The 16,238-nt window shown below is 36.1% G+C and overlaps 1 protein-coding gene across 1 annotated transcript; it reads left to right on the top strand.

Annotated features, from left to right (window-relative positions):
• The first annotated feature begins 15,361 nt into the window (after positions 1-15,361).
• On the top strand, positions 15,362-15,879 carry LOC120072145 (uncharacterized). Its single transcript, XM_039024557.1, has 2 exons — positions 15,362-15,550; positions 15,604-15,879. Exons 1-2 carry the CDS (start codon positions 15,362-15,364, stop codon positions 15,877-15,879), a joined length of 465 nt encoding a protein of 154 aa, XP_038880485.1.
• The last annotated feature ends 359 nt before the right edge of the window (positions 15,880-16,238 follow it).

Genomic DNA, 16,238 nt, shown 5'->3' with positions numbered 1-16,238 from the left:
TGTTCAAGCCTCGAAATCAGCTCTTAAGGAAGTAATTTATCTACTTACCCCGACATTAGGGAAGGAATGAATTTCATCTTGTGTAGTTGTGTTTCCAGCTCCCCAATCAAATGAATCCCCAAAGTGGTAGGCTTATTGATGTTGGAACGTACTATCGTGCAGTGGAAGGACCAGGATCCATATCGTGCAATGAAAGCATGCTTCAGCAGAAATAAATGGGTTTCATGACATACCTTTGTAGAACTTCTTCAAGCTTGAATCCAGTTGCAAATCTCCTCTGAATATTGTTGTAAACCACCCCAAGATCTTCTCCACTATTCTTTTGGTGCTCTAGATTGAGTTGTGGGACTCAAAATAAGCCTAAATTAAGGGAATAGGAGACAAACACACAACAGCAACCCAGTAGAAGAACACCTTTCTTCACCTGAATTTTTCAGAGAAATTCTTTCAATTGCCTCACCTAAAAAGCACTCCAATCTCTTCAATATATTGTAGACTATCATACAAAAAGATTAGCTGCATGAAATGCAGCTCATGCTTGGAGTTAATGAAGCTTGAAAAAGTGGGTTGTTAGTGAGCTACTTGAAGAGGTAATGGAAAAGGCTTATTTTCCATTTTTGTGTTTTTCCTTCATTTTCAAATTTTCAAATATTGATTTCATAAATCAATTTTATTTAATAAATTGGAAACATTATTAATCTTACAAAATTAATTTCATAAAGTAATTTTCTTAATAAAATTAATAAATAATTATTTAAACAATTTAAATAATTCTAATTAATTTAATATCAAATATTAAATTAATTTACACAATACCATCTTCAAATATTGAAATCATATTTAAATATTATTTCTCCAATTTCATTTAGTTCTTATTTGAACGTTTCAAATTACTTACTACACTACTCTAGAGTTAATCCATTTACGAGCTAGCAGGAGGACCTCACGGATCTACAGATCATGAGCTCCAACGATCCGAGATTAATCGGCTAAACTCATTAGACCGACTAATCCCCATTCGTTAACTAATAGGTGATTCCACTAAAGGCCATAGCTGAACTCCCCTCACTATAGATATATTATGTCCATTCGATATAACCATGATTAGTAAGTTAACCCTTCACAAATTGTTTTTACCTCTGAAATTACCTCTTGTACCTTAAGTTCTTCTGATCCCCTAATGAACAATTGATTTCCGATCCAATCAACAAATCGAATCCCTTTTAGGCCAATGAGAGGGTGAGGCCTCTTGTTCAAGACCTAGAATCAACACTTAAAGTGAACAACCTCTCTACTAACCCTAATCGGGTAGGTATAAATTCCGTCTTACACCCTATGTCCCCAACTATTCATCTGGTCTTATCCCCAAAATGGGAGGCTTATTGAGCAGAGACATTTGATCTACTCTCACCGTTTGCAGATCAAAGGATAATCCTGAACAAACAGAAGTTCATAGTTAGCTCAGGATTAAGGTCAAGTTACCTAGGTCATCGCTTTGAAATAGTCAGTCTTAAATAGTAAACAGCGTTATAAAATAAGAGTGACTAGTTTTGTGGTTCGATCTTGCACAAAACTCATTTGCACATGACGCCCCCACTCCTCATGTCCCAACATGAACAAATTAGGATCACTTCGTTTGTAGCACTTTACAACTCATTGTAACAACTACAGAGTAGGCCGCATCCAATAGTATTACCAGAATAAGACACTCAACTTTATTCATATATTATAGATCATTTTGACTATTTACTCGAACCTGATCCATTTGTATGTCTCCACATAAAGTTCAAGTACTCATGTAATAGTCAAGGGACTTTAGTTTATTGGATTTCTAAAAAACAATATATTCAATAACAACTTATTGAATTTTCAGAATAAGTTCTATTGTTTACAAACCATGAGTTTAGGACATAAAACCCAACAAACCCCATTTGGACTAAAACTCTAGTGGTAATTTATATATCCGATATATAAGGCTGAGTTTCTAAATTTTATAGAGAAATACAATAAACTATGGCATCTCATACCTATGATTTACCGTTTGGTATCCCATACCCGATATTTCTCCCACTTGCCCTAGGTTATTAAACCTGGTTTTTCTAGTCTTACTAGGTGATTCTCAAACACTTTCGTCGAGAGAATCATTGTAAACATATTAGTATACAATAGGATTTTATTAAACTATATGGGGAATGCACCAATTCTCAATAATGACCATGAAACACACTTTCCTCCCACTACATTGAGGTACTCTCAATTTCTTTGATTAAGACGCGTCTGACCTGTCTTTACAACTCTTGTTTACAGTCAGATATAAAAATCTTTTAAACTTACTATACTTTGATCTTAGCCGTTTAAATATCTGAATATTTGTAAATAGCTTTTAACAATTTGATTCTTAACAGAAGTTGCTATGAGATAGAACAAACATATTTTTAAAGATGAACATTTCATTCAAAACAAAAATATGTACATTATATTCATTACAAGATTTACAAAAGCAGGTAATATCAACAAGTAATAATTTCTCCCTTTGGTCAAGCTGAGTAAGCGGTCTTCAGGAACAAAGTTTCCTGTTTAGTTTTTTTTTTTTTTTTTTCTCTTTCTTCTCTGCAAGATATTTAGCGCAATTTCTCTTCCAGTGCCCTTCTTCATTGTAGTGGAAACATTTCTCTTTCTCTACAGCAGTTTTCTTGCTTTTCTTGCCAGTAAGTTTTTTCTTCCCTGTCCCTTCGTCTTTCTTTGCAGGATTACTCTTACTCTGCGAAGAGAAGATAACATCATGTTTAAAGGACGTTCCTCTCTTCTCCGCATAAGCAACATTTATTTTGATTTCAGACCCTTAGTTCTCAACATGGTCTGGAAAGCCTGCAGCTCATTCAATAGAGTGATTAAGTTGTATTCAATTTTATTCATCAATGCATTCGTACAGAATTGCAGATAACTCTTCAGAAGAGATTCTAGAATAAAACCAACTTGACTTCTCTCGTTCATAACAACACCGGCTACTTCTACCATATTAAAGCGGACCATCATGTCCAAGACATGTTCACGAACTGGGGTCCTCTCTTTCATGCGACTGTTATAAATGTATTTGATAGCATCATGCCTCAAGGTGAAGGACGGTTGGCTTTATCATTCACCCTGATCCATCTGTCAAACGCTTCCTGAATAGTTCGATTGGAATTAGAGCTAGGAATGGGAGGACATTCATCTTTTAAGACAAATCGCAAATCATCTATCAGAAGTATCGTGTTCAAATTTGATTTCCATGTCACATAGTTATCCTTGATCAGTTTGTCCGATGCCAACAATTGTATAATTGAACTCGTCATTCTAAAATTATAAAAAAATTCTATAAGTGAATTGCTTTTAAATCCAATCAAGTTTTAGGAAAGTAATAATGTACCTATAATCATTATTTTTGTAATGATACTTAAATGATTTAGAATAATTGCTACCGAGGGGCAGTCAAGAATTCCTTCACAAAAGTAAGACAATTCTTGACCAAATACTATCTCTAGAATAACTCATATTCCGGTAGTCATTTAGTTATCATTTTCGGTCAAGATCTTTACTAACACTTAGTAATTCTTGTAAGTGTAGACCCGCCATATTCAGATCTTACATAACGGTACGAGTATGCCTCCAAAATAGAAGACAATACCCAATACGAAACTATAAGACCCTATTCATTTTACTGAAGCCTGGGTTGTTCCGAATCCTATGTTACAACCCTTCATGGGGATCGCCATGGTTAACGACTAGCTACTGCCACCTAAAAACGACAGCAGGCGCAACATAGGAATCTCACGGTTCAAACTAATAGAGGAGACCGTAGGATAATGTTGACACATTTCTTTCACCCACTTACTATGAACAACTTCCCTCATTCACCTTGTTATTGACCCATGCAAACACTTTTCGAATGGAGCAGTCGAGGTAAAATCGACATGAAGCCGAGCATGGATCTCACGGTTTGAACTCTTGAGGACGTGAGAGCTAATAACTTTTAATCTCCCACTAAATTATTCTAAATGTTTGGGTAAATTTATACTTAGGTTCTTTTTGGCTAATAAAAACAACCCTAAGTCTAGGTGGTTTATCCAAGTATAACACTTATAAATGGATTTAAAACTATTTTGTCTAGGTGATAAACCGTTTTTGTTACCTCCCACCGCTCACGAATGCTCACAAAACCGGTTACCAACGCTCAATTATTCGGCCATAATCCCCAGGTAGGAGGTGTTCCATAGACTGTCAACTTAATTACTCCAGCCTTTGACAGAATTATATACCGGTTGAGTTTGTAACCCTAGTTTTACAAGTTTAATGACCTATTTTAACTATTAAAGCAAGTGGTTAACCTAAGTGAGCATGCAACTGTTCTTTGTTATGGATTTTAAACGTCTAACCCAATTTTATAATAGCTTACAAAATTTTAGACATGCTAAACATCCTTGAAAAACAACAAAGGCATTTGATATCTAATATAACTATCATATTAAATAAAAGAAACCCTAGCATGCATACTATATATTATAACATTTTATAACAGACTTTCAATGCATGTAACATGCTTCCTATGGGGGATTTTAAATCTACATGGCATACTGTATGCCCATACAAGATTTATTTAATTATAAAATACATCACATGCATAAATAATTAAACACTAACTTACATTGTTTTAGTTTTGACAAAAACAAGCAAACAAAACCTAATTGTTACAAAAAGGGCTTCTGGACCACTCGAATCGCTCCAAAACGAACTCAAGTAGCTCGAACCAGACCCAAACCATCTGAACCAAACCAACCAAAAATTATTTGAGGCTGAACCGGACTGGACAACAAAAGAACCAGTCGAACTGGCAACTCTCACTCTCGCTCAATATCTCGCTAAGTCTCATCGTTTAGCAATGACGACCAGCGTCATGCATTTTGCCTGATCATTTAGTGTTTGCGTGATCGTTTAGCAACTATCGCATAACTTCTGATCAAACTATATGATCGTGTAGTGTCTTCCTTCTATCGCATAGTATCATCATCTAGTGCCAAAGGATGCTACACGATCGCTTAGTGTCCAACACTATCGCGCAACTCCATCGTTTAACACGGACAATTACTACACGATCACTTAGCGCCATCGTCTAATGCCTCAACTTGATCATTTAGCGTGCATAAAGGTAAGTGATCGCTTAGTGCTATTGCATAGCTCCTGAAGTTGATCGTTTAGCGCGCGCAAAAGGTAAGTGATCGCTTAGTGCTATCGCATAGCTCTCGACGCATCGCTTAGCTGCCGCATAGAGGTAAACGATCGTGTAGCGCTATCGCTTAACTTTTCAACACATCGCTTAGTTGCCGCTTAGAGGTAAACAATCGTGGTAAGCAATCATGCAACGCTATCTTATAGCTCTTCACCACATCGCTTAGCTCTCACGCGAAGCTACACGATCGAATAGTGCCATCGTATAGCAATACAACGCATCGCTTAGCTCCCTCATGTAAACGATCATTTGGCTCTCAACACTTCAACGATCATCGCCCGAAGCTACACGATCGTTTAGCTTTTCTTCACATCGTCTAACGTATGAAGCTAAATGATCGCCTAGCAACTAAAACTCAACGACGATATGAATAGGGGCTGATTTTCTGGAATCTGCAACTCGGCCTCTTCACTTGTTTCTTCAGTTACAACTTAATTTCAATTCTAATGACTCCAAATAAATTACACAATCTTGGAAACACATATAAGCTCATCAAGCAAGAAATTACAAATTTAATTGAGAAATCAAAGAGAAATTAAAAGCCAAAACTCAAAGAACCATATTAGTACAATAGTTTCATATAACTCATATAAAACACCCAACAAACCAAAACTAAACCGAATTAAATGCTTATAAGATGCTCTGATACCAATTGTTGGAATGTACCATCGTGCAATGGAAGTGACCAAGATCTATAAGCACTCTAATTCTTAATTTTGGCATAAATAAAAGCATGCTACAATAGAAATACATGGGTTTCATGACATACCTTTGTAGAACTTCTTCAAGCTTGAATCCAGCTGCAAATCTCCTCTGAATATTGTTGTAAACCACCCCAAGATCTTTCCTACTATCCTCTTGATGCTCTAGATTGAGTTGTGGCACTTAAAATAAGTCTGAATTAAGGGAATAGAAGACAAACTCACAGCAGCAACCCAACAGAAGAACACCTTTCTTCACCCGAATTTTTTAGAGAAATTCTTTCGGTTGTCTTACCTAAAAAGCACTCCAATCTCTTCAATATATTACAGAATATCATGCAAAGAGATTAGCTGCATGAAATACAGCTCATGCTTGGAGTTAATGAAGCTTGAAAAAGTAGATTGTTAGTGAGCTACTTGAAGAAGTAATGGAAAAAGCTTATTTTCCATTTTTGTGTTTTTCCTTCGTTTTCAAATTTTCAAATATTGATTTCATAAATCAGTTTTATTTAATAAATTGGAAGTATTATTAATATTACAAAATTAATTTCATAAAGTAATTTTCTTAATAAAATTAATAAATAATTATTTAAATAATTCTAATTAATTTAATATCAAATATTAAATTAATTTACACAATACCATCTTCAAATAATTAAATCATATTTAAATATTATTTCTCCAATTTCATTTAGTTCTAATTTGAACGTTTCAAATTAACTTATCACACTACTTTAGAGTTAATCCATTTACGAGCTAGCAGAGAGACCTCGTGGACCTACAGATCATGGGCTCCAACGATCCGAGATTAATCGGCTAAACTCATTAGACCGAACTAACCTCATTCGTTAACTAATGGGTGATTCCACTAAAGCCCATAGTTGAACACCCCTCACTGTAGATATATTATGTTCACTCGATATAACCATGATTAGTAAGTTAACCCTTCACAGGTTATTCATAATAACGACTAGGTCGAATCTCTATTTTACCCCCGAAATTACCTCTTGTTCCTTAAGTTCTACCGATCCTCTAACGAATAATTGATTTGTGATCCAATCAACAAATCAAATCCCTCTTAAGCCAATGAGATGGTGAGGCCTCTTATTCAAGACCCAGAATCAACACTTAAACGGAATAACCTCTTTACTAACCCTAATTGGGTAGGAGTGAATTTTGTCTTGCACTCTATGTCCATAGTTATTCATCTTGTCTTATCCCAAAATGGAAGGCTTATTGAGCAGAGACATTTAGTCTTTTCTCACCGTTTGCAGATCAAAGGATAATCCCGAACAAACAGGAGTTCATAGTTAGCTCAGGATTAAGGTCAAGTTACCTAGGTCATTGCTTCTAAATAGTGAGTCTTAAACAGTAAAGAGCGTTATAAAGTAATAGCGACTGGTTTCGTGGTCCAATCTTGCACAAAACTCATTTGCACAGGACGCCCCCACTCCTCATGTCCCAGTATGAACGAATTAGGATCTCTTCGTTTGTAGTACTTTACAACTCTTTGTAACAACTACAGAGTAGGTCGAATCCAATAGTGTTACCAATTTAAGGCACCCAACCTTATTCATATACTATAGATTATTTTGACTATTTACTCGAACCTGAAGTTCAAGTACTCATGTAGTAGTCAAGGGACTTTAGTTGATTGGATTTCTAATAAACAATATATTTAATAACAACTTATTGAATTTTCAAAATAAGTTTTATTGTTTATAAACCACGAGTTTTAGGACATAAAACCCAACAATTGAGTTGGCGACTTGGCCACCCTCACTCATACAAATCAAAGGACCACCTTCATAGGCAGGAGTTCACAACTCACTCAAGATTAAGGTCATATCACCTATGATCTTCTTGGTAAAATGTAAGTCTCTATTATTAACGGTGTTATACAATAAGACTATTCATTTCGTTGTCTGGTCTTTTACAAAATCATTTGTATAGAATACCCCCCCCCCCCCAATGTCTGTACATGAATGATCATGATCATATTATTTGTAGCGCTTTACAACAATTGTAATATCTACAAAGCGGGTCGTATTCGTAGTGTCACCAGGATAAGGTACCCAGCTTTATCTATCTACTATAGACCATTTAGGTTATCACTTAAACATGATCCACCTGTATGTCTCTACATACATGTTTAAAATACAGAAGATAACCTTAGATGTTATTTTATTGGTTTATAGGTTAATGTTACTAAAAAAGTTGAATAAAATATCTCATATTTTATTAAATAAATAAAAAATTTTGTACATTACAATTACAAACTATAGAACTGATAACTGGTAGAAATACAAGTTATTAAAGCTCAAATTATTAAAACAATGGGAGAAAGCGATGGTGAATAGGCAATATTACGATTGAATGCGCCAAACTAAAAGAAAAATTGCGATCTCTAACTCTCATCACATATAAGCAGTTAAATGGAGTTATTATGTGCAGGAATAATGCGATAGCGCGTTTTGAGTTTGCGATCTAAGGGTACCTTAAAGATGATCGTGTGATGACCTTACATAAAGGCGATGGCCTAATGTAATAAAATGTGATGGGATGTAAAGCCGATAACGGTCAGATCAGAAATTCAGTTGATGGCCATTGAAGACCATACCGTTGCAAATACATTAAACTTCTAGTGGCTATCAGACGATGCAACAAGATATGGAAATTAATGTTACCCATCCACGCATTAATTAGTGAGAAGAACTGTCTTGTCTGGAAGTCTATAACTACTCAATGCTACCAAACCAAGAGGACTTCCAAGCCAGAAAAAGCGAGGCGAAGCTGAGGAAGGGAATTGTTGAGAAGAAATTAATTTTCTGAGAGGTCGAGAGACTACCGGAAACAACACGGAGGAGAGACACCAAACCCTTGCGAGAGCAAGAGTTAACAACTTGGGAAAGAATTGAAGTGATAAGAGTAGTGTAAAAAGCTAGAGGAAGCAAGACATTGCTTGACTGGCTTGATACTTCTTACACCATTTATTGTTTTGTACTCAAACACTTTATTTGCAAGAATGGAAACTTCATTTCAATTTATGTTCAGTCTCTTCACACCATGCATGAGTAGCCACTAGAAGAAATTCGGGCTTTAATGTCGGTTGGAAAAAGTGAAATCGGATGTATAATGTCGGTTAAAAAAAACGGATCTTTAATGTCAGTTTAAAACTGATATTAAAGTTGTAATTTTTTTTTCTTATTTAATTAAATAATATAACCCTAAATCGCGACTTCTTATCTTTTTTACCTTTCACGCCGACACTAAATAATATAACCCTAAATCGTCGTCGCTCATTCTTTTCGTTATCAGCTCCCTCGTCGTCCCTCAATCGTTCTTCACGTCGTCGATCATTCATCACACCGTTCGTCGATCGTTCTTCATGCCGTCGATCGTTCACGCGATTTAGGTATTTTGATATTTTTCTTTAAAACCTTGTGGATAGATATCATCTTTGTTAGTATAGTGACTACATTAGCAGTCAACGGTGATAAATTCTTTTTCAACATTATTTAGGACTCTCACGGTAGCTTACAACAAAGTTTTCCTTCTATTGGACAAGGATTAAGCAAATTCGGAGACCAACTAGCAAGGTTTGGGTTCTTTTGGATTTAGAATAGTTTCAAAACTCTTCGAATACTTTTCAGCAAGAATATGAAACAGTTTTGTTTAGACTTGATTCACAGTGTCCGACTTGAGTTTTAAAATTGCTTTGGGAGTCTTTCAAATAGTTTAGAAGTTCTTTTATACGCGTTGTGCAATTGGAATTCTACTTCTGGAGTCTATTTGTTGTGTGCTAGCATGTTTTGGGCTTCTATTGTGATTTATATATTATTTATGGCTACATATTGATCATCTTGAATCATGTGTTTTGGCTAAATAATAGCATGTTGTGATCTCATGTAGTAGTGTAATAGCTTACGTGTGAATGACTTTGTTGACTTGTTGAGAATGTTTGGTTGTGCATATGATTATGTTGGAGGCATGTTGTTACTTTATGTGTTTTGACATGAGATATGGTTTAGGATTATATGGTAAAAATCATGCATTGGTGAGATTTTGTGAGAAGGGAGTTGAGAAACTTGTGAACTTGTAAAGAAAATGTCTCAATGTTGGAGGCATGTTGTTACTTTATGTGTTTTGGTATGAAATTTTTGTTCTTATGTTTACACCTCTCAACTGTTTGTGTAAATGTCTCAATGAAAGCCAACTATGGTTTCACTCTAATATGTCTCTCTGCTTCTAGATTTTGGCCTTTTTATGTGTCTATGGCCTTTGAAATTCGATTTGATTAATGATTTTGTTGTATATGATATATTTGTTGAATTACTTGAAGTTCTAATGTATAATTACTTGCTACCTTTTGTGATAACATCCTTAAGAAAGATAAGAGTGAAAAGCTGAGTGATGAAGCAATTAAGAAGACACTTGAGAAGGTAATTTTTACTGTGATTTGGTGTATCTCATTTGGATGTGTTTTTACTGTGTACTGGAAGTTTGCTGCTGTAGTTTGAAGAAATCTAGCAATTTGGATGTGGGTAGTTGTTAACCTAAGCATACTGGAAAGTAATAAGTGTTATCTTCTAGACTGTGGTGCTGAAATATTTGTTTGGGTTGGAAGAGTGACGCATGTAGAAGAGTTAAAAGCAACAATTCAAGTAGCTGAGTAACCGTCTGTGGCAAAATTTCAAGTAATTAAAGTTATGGACAGGATTTATCAAACAATACTTTATATTCAGGAATTTATTGCCAGCCAGAATAGGCCAAAGGTAACTCGTGTGACTCGGGTTATACAAGGCTATGGAACACATTCTTTTAAGTCCAACTTCGAGTCCTGGCCAGTTGGATCAGTGACTACAGGTGCTGAGGAAGGAAGAGGAAAGTAGTTGGTAGTTACCACATCTAATTGATAAAATGAGTTTTTTATTCTGCTTGCTTTAATTATTATTCAAAATGGTACTCTTTTTGTAAACATCTTTATTGAAGCAACAAGGTCTCGATCGCAAGGGATTAACAAAAAGTGCACCAGTGAATGAGGAAGTTCCACTGTTGCTGGAGGGAGGCGAGAAAATTGAGGTTTAGATGATACCAATTTTGGTTGTTTGAAATGGTTAGATTAGTTTTGATTGTTTAATCGGGATCCTGATGGTTTTCATTCTCTAGTTATGGCGAATCAATGGCAGTGCCAAAACTCCATTGCTTGCAGAGGATATTGGTAAATTTTATAGTGGACACTGCTACATCATTCTTTACACCTACCACTCTGGTGAGAGGAAAGAAGATTATTTCTTGTGCTCTTGGTTTGGAAAGGATAGCATCGAGGTTAGTTAGCATTTAGGGTTTATTTTGAGAAAATCTAACTATTGTAAGTTACATACTTAAACTTAGAATGTGGTGGTACACTTGCCAATTCAATTGAATAACTAGTGTCGATTCTCTAAGAAAGGGAATGATGGAAGATGGTTTCCTTGATCTAATGAAAGTACTCTTGATTCCTGTAAACGAATAATTGCTTGTAAACAAGTGTAGGGATGTTTTCTCATTCCTTACATTTTCATATCATGACATATTTAAGTGCATTTGTGCATAAACATATGTGTTTATTGCTGTTAAACCATTTTCTATTATTTCAAACCTCAAGAAGATCAAAAGATGGCTACACGGTTGACGAATACAATGTCCAACTCGCTGAAAGGGTCATGAAAATTACAAGATCAAAAGATGGCACATAGGTAAAGAAATAATGTTATAATATTGTCATTGGTTCATGTTTCATGTTTATGCTGAAAGCCTGTACTAATTTCATCCATTGCAAGTCTTATGGTAACGTCTCAACTTATGATTATCTAGGTTGCAACCTCACTGAACTCTACTGATTGTTTTGTCCTGCAATCTGGCTTTTCTGTTTTCTCTTGGCATGGAAACCAAAGTACATTCGAGCAGCAACAGTTAACTGGCAAAAGTTACAGAGTTTCTAAGGGTAAGGTCTCAAACATTTTATCCATTTATATCTATATATATATATCTGTATATATATATATATATATATATATATATAATGGATACAACCTTCCGTTGCATGTGTTACGCTTACGCCCAAACCTTTAATATTTGTGATCCTTTGAACAACAGTGGTCAGACAAAGATGCATATAACTAGACACTGCTGAAGCTGAGGGGTCTGTTCAAGAAGAATTATGAAGAGATCCATACTTACCAAGTAGAGAGGGACAGTAAACTCATAATGTTTGTAAAATCATAATCTTTGTATTACTTGTAATTTTTGTTTTCAAAGCCTGGATTATTGTACGCCTTTTAAATTATAATTCTATAGCAGAATTTGCGGATTAGATGTAATAGATTTACAATCCATACATGAATAATATGTCATAGCCATAACGTTCGATGATGATGTGTCATGTTATACTTTTTTACCGAAAAAATGGATTTGGCAAGGGAACTTTAAAAAAGGACAATAATTGATAAAATGGACGGATTCGGACTTCAATGTCGGTTAAGAATTAAAAAAAAAAAAGGCTACCGACATTAAAGACCTTTAATGTCGGTTGCAACCAATAGGCTTTAATCACTAAAGATCTTTAATGTCGGTTGCAACCGACATTAAAAACCTTCAATGTCGGTTGCAACCAATATTAAAGACCTTCAATGTCAGTGGCAACCGACATTAAAGACCTTAATCGACATTGAAGGTCTTTAATATCTGTTGCAACCGACATTGAAGGCTGTGTTATTGGTGTTATTGAAGCTCTTTAATGTCAGTTTAAAACTAACATTAAAGGCAACCGATATTAAAGGGCTTTAATAATACTATCTTTAATGTAGTTTGCCAACCGACATTAAAGCCCTTTAATACCGGTTTAAAACTGACATTAAAGCTCGAATTTCTTCTAGTGAGCTAAATTTATGAATGGGTTGAGAAGTACTTAGCTAGCATGACTTAAGCTATGCACTTTATGCGATCATCTTGTCTTATGTATGCTTTATTCTTCATTTGGAGTACTTGAGAGAGTAGTCTGAAGACAGAATCTAGGCTTGAGAGAATCAGATTAGATCGCATAAGCAAAAGTAGAGACTTAGAAATAAGTTCTATTTGTTGTATTCCATACACATCGCATGCATCCTAGACATAGGAAATGTGTCATTATGCATTGAGAAATGTAGGGCTTAATACTTGTGTATAGCATGATCGCATGACTTGTACAATATCCTAAGAAATGCTAGCAAAACTTCTTCTCAACCCCTGTATCGCATATTTGTTACAACACCACCCTTTCATTGTTGTGCATTTAATTCCATCACATTAGAAAATCAAAGTTAAATAACCATCTACTTATTAATCACCATCGTTATAGGATCAGAGAATCTGTCGCATATCTATTTAGTAATCCTTATGTTCGACCCTGGACTTACCATGACCCTAAGAAGGCTTATACTTGGGCTTTGTTAGGAAAACTTGCATGATCATTGCATCCACATAGCCTTTCATCGCATGATAGATCAACGCATCAAGTTTTTGGCGTCGTTGCTGTTACGGTATAAATTCCACTAACATCAAACTTCTCTGATCTTTGCAGCTTTCGACTTTTGGAGTATTTCCATTCCACTTGTGAAGGAAGAAGCAAACATCGAATGAGTGAAGAAAATACTCCTGAGCTCAAGTACAACCCAGAGATTGAAAGAACTTTCCGCAAAAGGCAGAGAAACAGACGTAAACAGCAAGGAAGAGTTCGTAGAATGGCTGAACAACCTGAAGAACGAGTAGCGAATGAAAACAACATGATGGAAAATCCCATCCTATTGGCAAATGATCGCAATAGACCCATCCGGGACTATGCGTCACCAAGTTTGTATGATTTCTCCCTAGGAATCATGAGACCAGCATTGGATGGATTAAGGTTCAAGATGAAGCCAGTAATGTTACAAATGATACAAACAGTAAGACAGTTCAGAGGACAGCGTGGTGAAGATCCGCATGCCTATCTACGAAGCTTCATTGAAATCTCCAACACCTTTTTATTCCTTAATATTTCCTCAGAAGAAGTTCGACTTGCGTTATTTCCATTTTCACCATGCATTAAAACGAGAAAATGGGCATACTCTCTCGAACCAGAAGAGATAACGTCATTGGAACAAGTTATGGAGAAATTTATAAAGAAGTATTTCCCTCCCACAAAAAATGCCAGAAGGAGGAAATTGATCACCAATTTTGAACAAGAAGAAGATGAATCGCTTAGTGACGCATAGGCAAGATTCAAGGGACTAGTACGCGACTACCCACACAATGGATTACCGGATTGACTCCAAATGGAGATTTTCTATCATGGACTCAACTTTGCATCGCAAACAGCTGCCAATGCGGCAGCAGCAGGAGGTCTTTTGGATAAACATATGATGAAGCAAAGAATATTCTTGATCGCATCTAAAAAAAACCTGAAGATTGGCAAGAAAGCGATCAAAGAACGAAGCCCAGAGAAAGTAATTCAAGTAACAGTGCCATTGCATCGTTACAAAATCAGATGAATGGCGATGATAAACTTGTTGCAAGGCATTGCATTAAACAATTCAGGAGCTCGAAATGGGCAAGTCAATAGATAGATCAAACAAGCCCCAATTGTGTCTTATGTGAAGAATCGCATTCTTTTGAGGAATGCTCACGAAATCCTCAATCAGTTTACTTTGTCAAAAACAATCCTTTTTCAAACACTTACAACCCGGGGTGGCGAAATCACCCTAATTTTTCTTGGAAGAACAACCAACAGCAAGACAGGCAACCTGTGGCTCAGAGAGATGGATCGCCAGGGTTTTTCCATAGATCTAATGGACAATAACAAGCTAGCAGTTCTCAACCACCATCCTCATCATCCCTGGAAAACCTGTTGAAGCAATACATCGAAAAGACTGAAACGGTCCTTCAAAACCAAGCTATATCCATCTGCAATTTTGAAATTCAAATGAGACAAATTGCAAGAGAGCTAAAGAACAGACCCCAAGGGACATTTCCTAGCTCAACCGATCTTTTGCGCAATCCAGGGAATGTCGGAAAAGAACATTGCCAAGCAGTCACCCTAAGGAGTGGAAAGGCGGCAATAGAAGTCATAAAGGAGCCTTGCAAGACCAAGTCAAAGGAGCAATCTGTGATTGAATCAAGGAAGCCTCTATCGCAGAATGAATCAAAGGAGTCCAAGACTAGGGAGCCAAAAGATGCGACCACCGCTAAGCCTCTAGACCATGAAACATTGAAAGTGCAACTACCTCCATTTCCTCAAAGATTGAAAAAGAAATATAACGATGAAGGCCAGTATCAGCGCTTTTTGGAAATTCTGAAATAATTGCACATCAATATTCCATTCATAGAAGTGATAGAACAGATGTCGGTTTATGCGAAATTTTTGAAGGACATTGTCTCGAAGAAGAGAAGCATGGGAAGATTCGCCACGGTGGCATTGACACAAGAATACAACACTATAATTCCACCAAAGATGCACAACCCAGGCAGTTTCACAATACCCTGCTCAATAGGAGGAATCTATATTGGTCAAGCATTATGCGATCTTGGGGCAAACATAACTTAATGCCCCTTTCAATTTTTAAAAAATTGAATGTGGGACAGCTAACACCCACAACAGTGACTCTTCAACTCGCCGATAGATCCTTGGTGCACTCTGAAGGGAAATTAAAGGATGTCTTATTAACAATAGATAGATTCATTCTACCTGCAAACTGCATTATCTTAGATTATGAGGCGGATAAAGATGTTCCAATCATATTGGGACAACCATTCTTGTCTATTGATCGTGCTCGATGTGCACAAGGGAGAAATCACAATGAGCATCAACGAAAAGAAGCTCAGGTTCAATATTATCAAGGCAATGAAGTTCCCAGATGAGGAAGGCTTATCAGATTCCGATGATGAACAAACTTACGTTGAAAATTGAGAGTCCAAAGAAGAGAATGAAGAAAGAGAGGATGCGACAACATCCATTGAGACTTGTCACGCGATAACAGATATGTTGAAGAATGATGAAATGCTGAATTTGGATGAAGAAAAAAAAGCACAGAAACCCTCTTTAGAGCAACCACCTAACTAGAACTAAAACCTCTACCAACCCACTTGAAGTATATATTTCTCGGCCAGAATAAAACCTTACCAGTCACCATATCCTCTACGTTACCTGAAGAAAAAAAAACCGTGCTGAGCAGTGTTTTGAAAAAATATGTTAGAGAAATTGGATGGACACTCGCAGA

The sequence above is a fragment of the Benincasa hispida genome, chromosome 2 (genome assembly GCF_027475165.1).
Source record: "Benincasa hispida cultivar pf3 chromosome 2, pf3_genome.v1.1, whole genome shotgun sequence".
In the NCBI taxonomy this organism is placed as follows: domain Eukaryota; kingdom Viridiplantae; phylum Streptophyta; class Magnoliopsida; order Cucurbitales; family Cucurbitaceae; genus Benincasa; species Benincasa hispida.
Note: the sequence above shows the minus strand (reverse complement) of the source record. Positions and strands in the feature narration are given on the sequence as shown.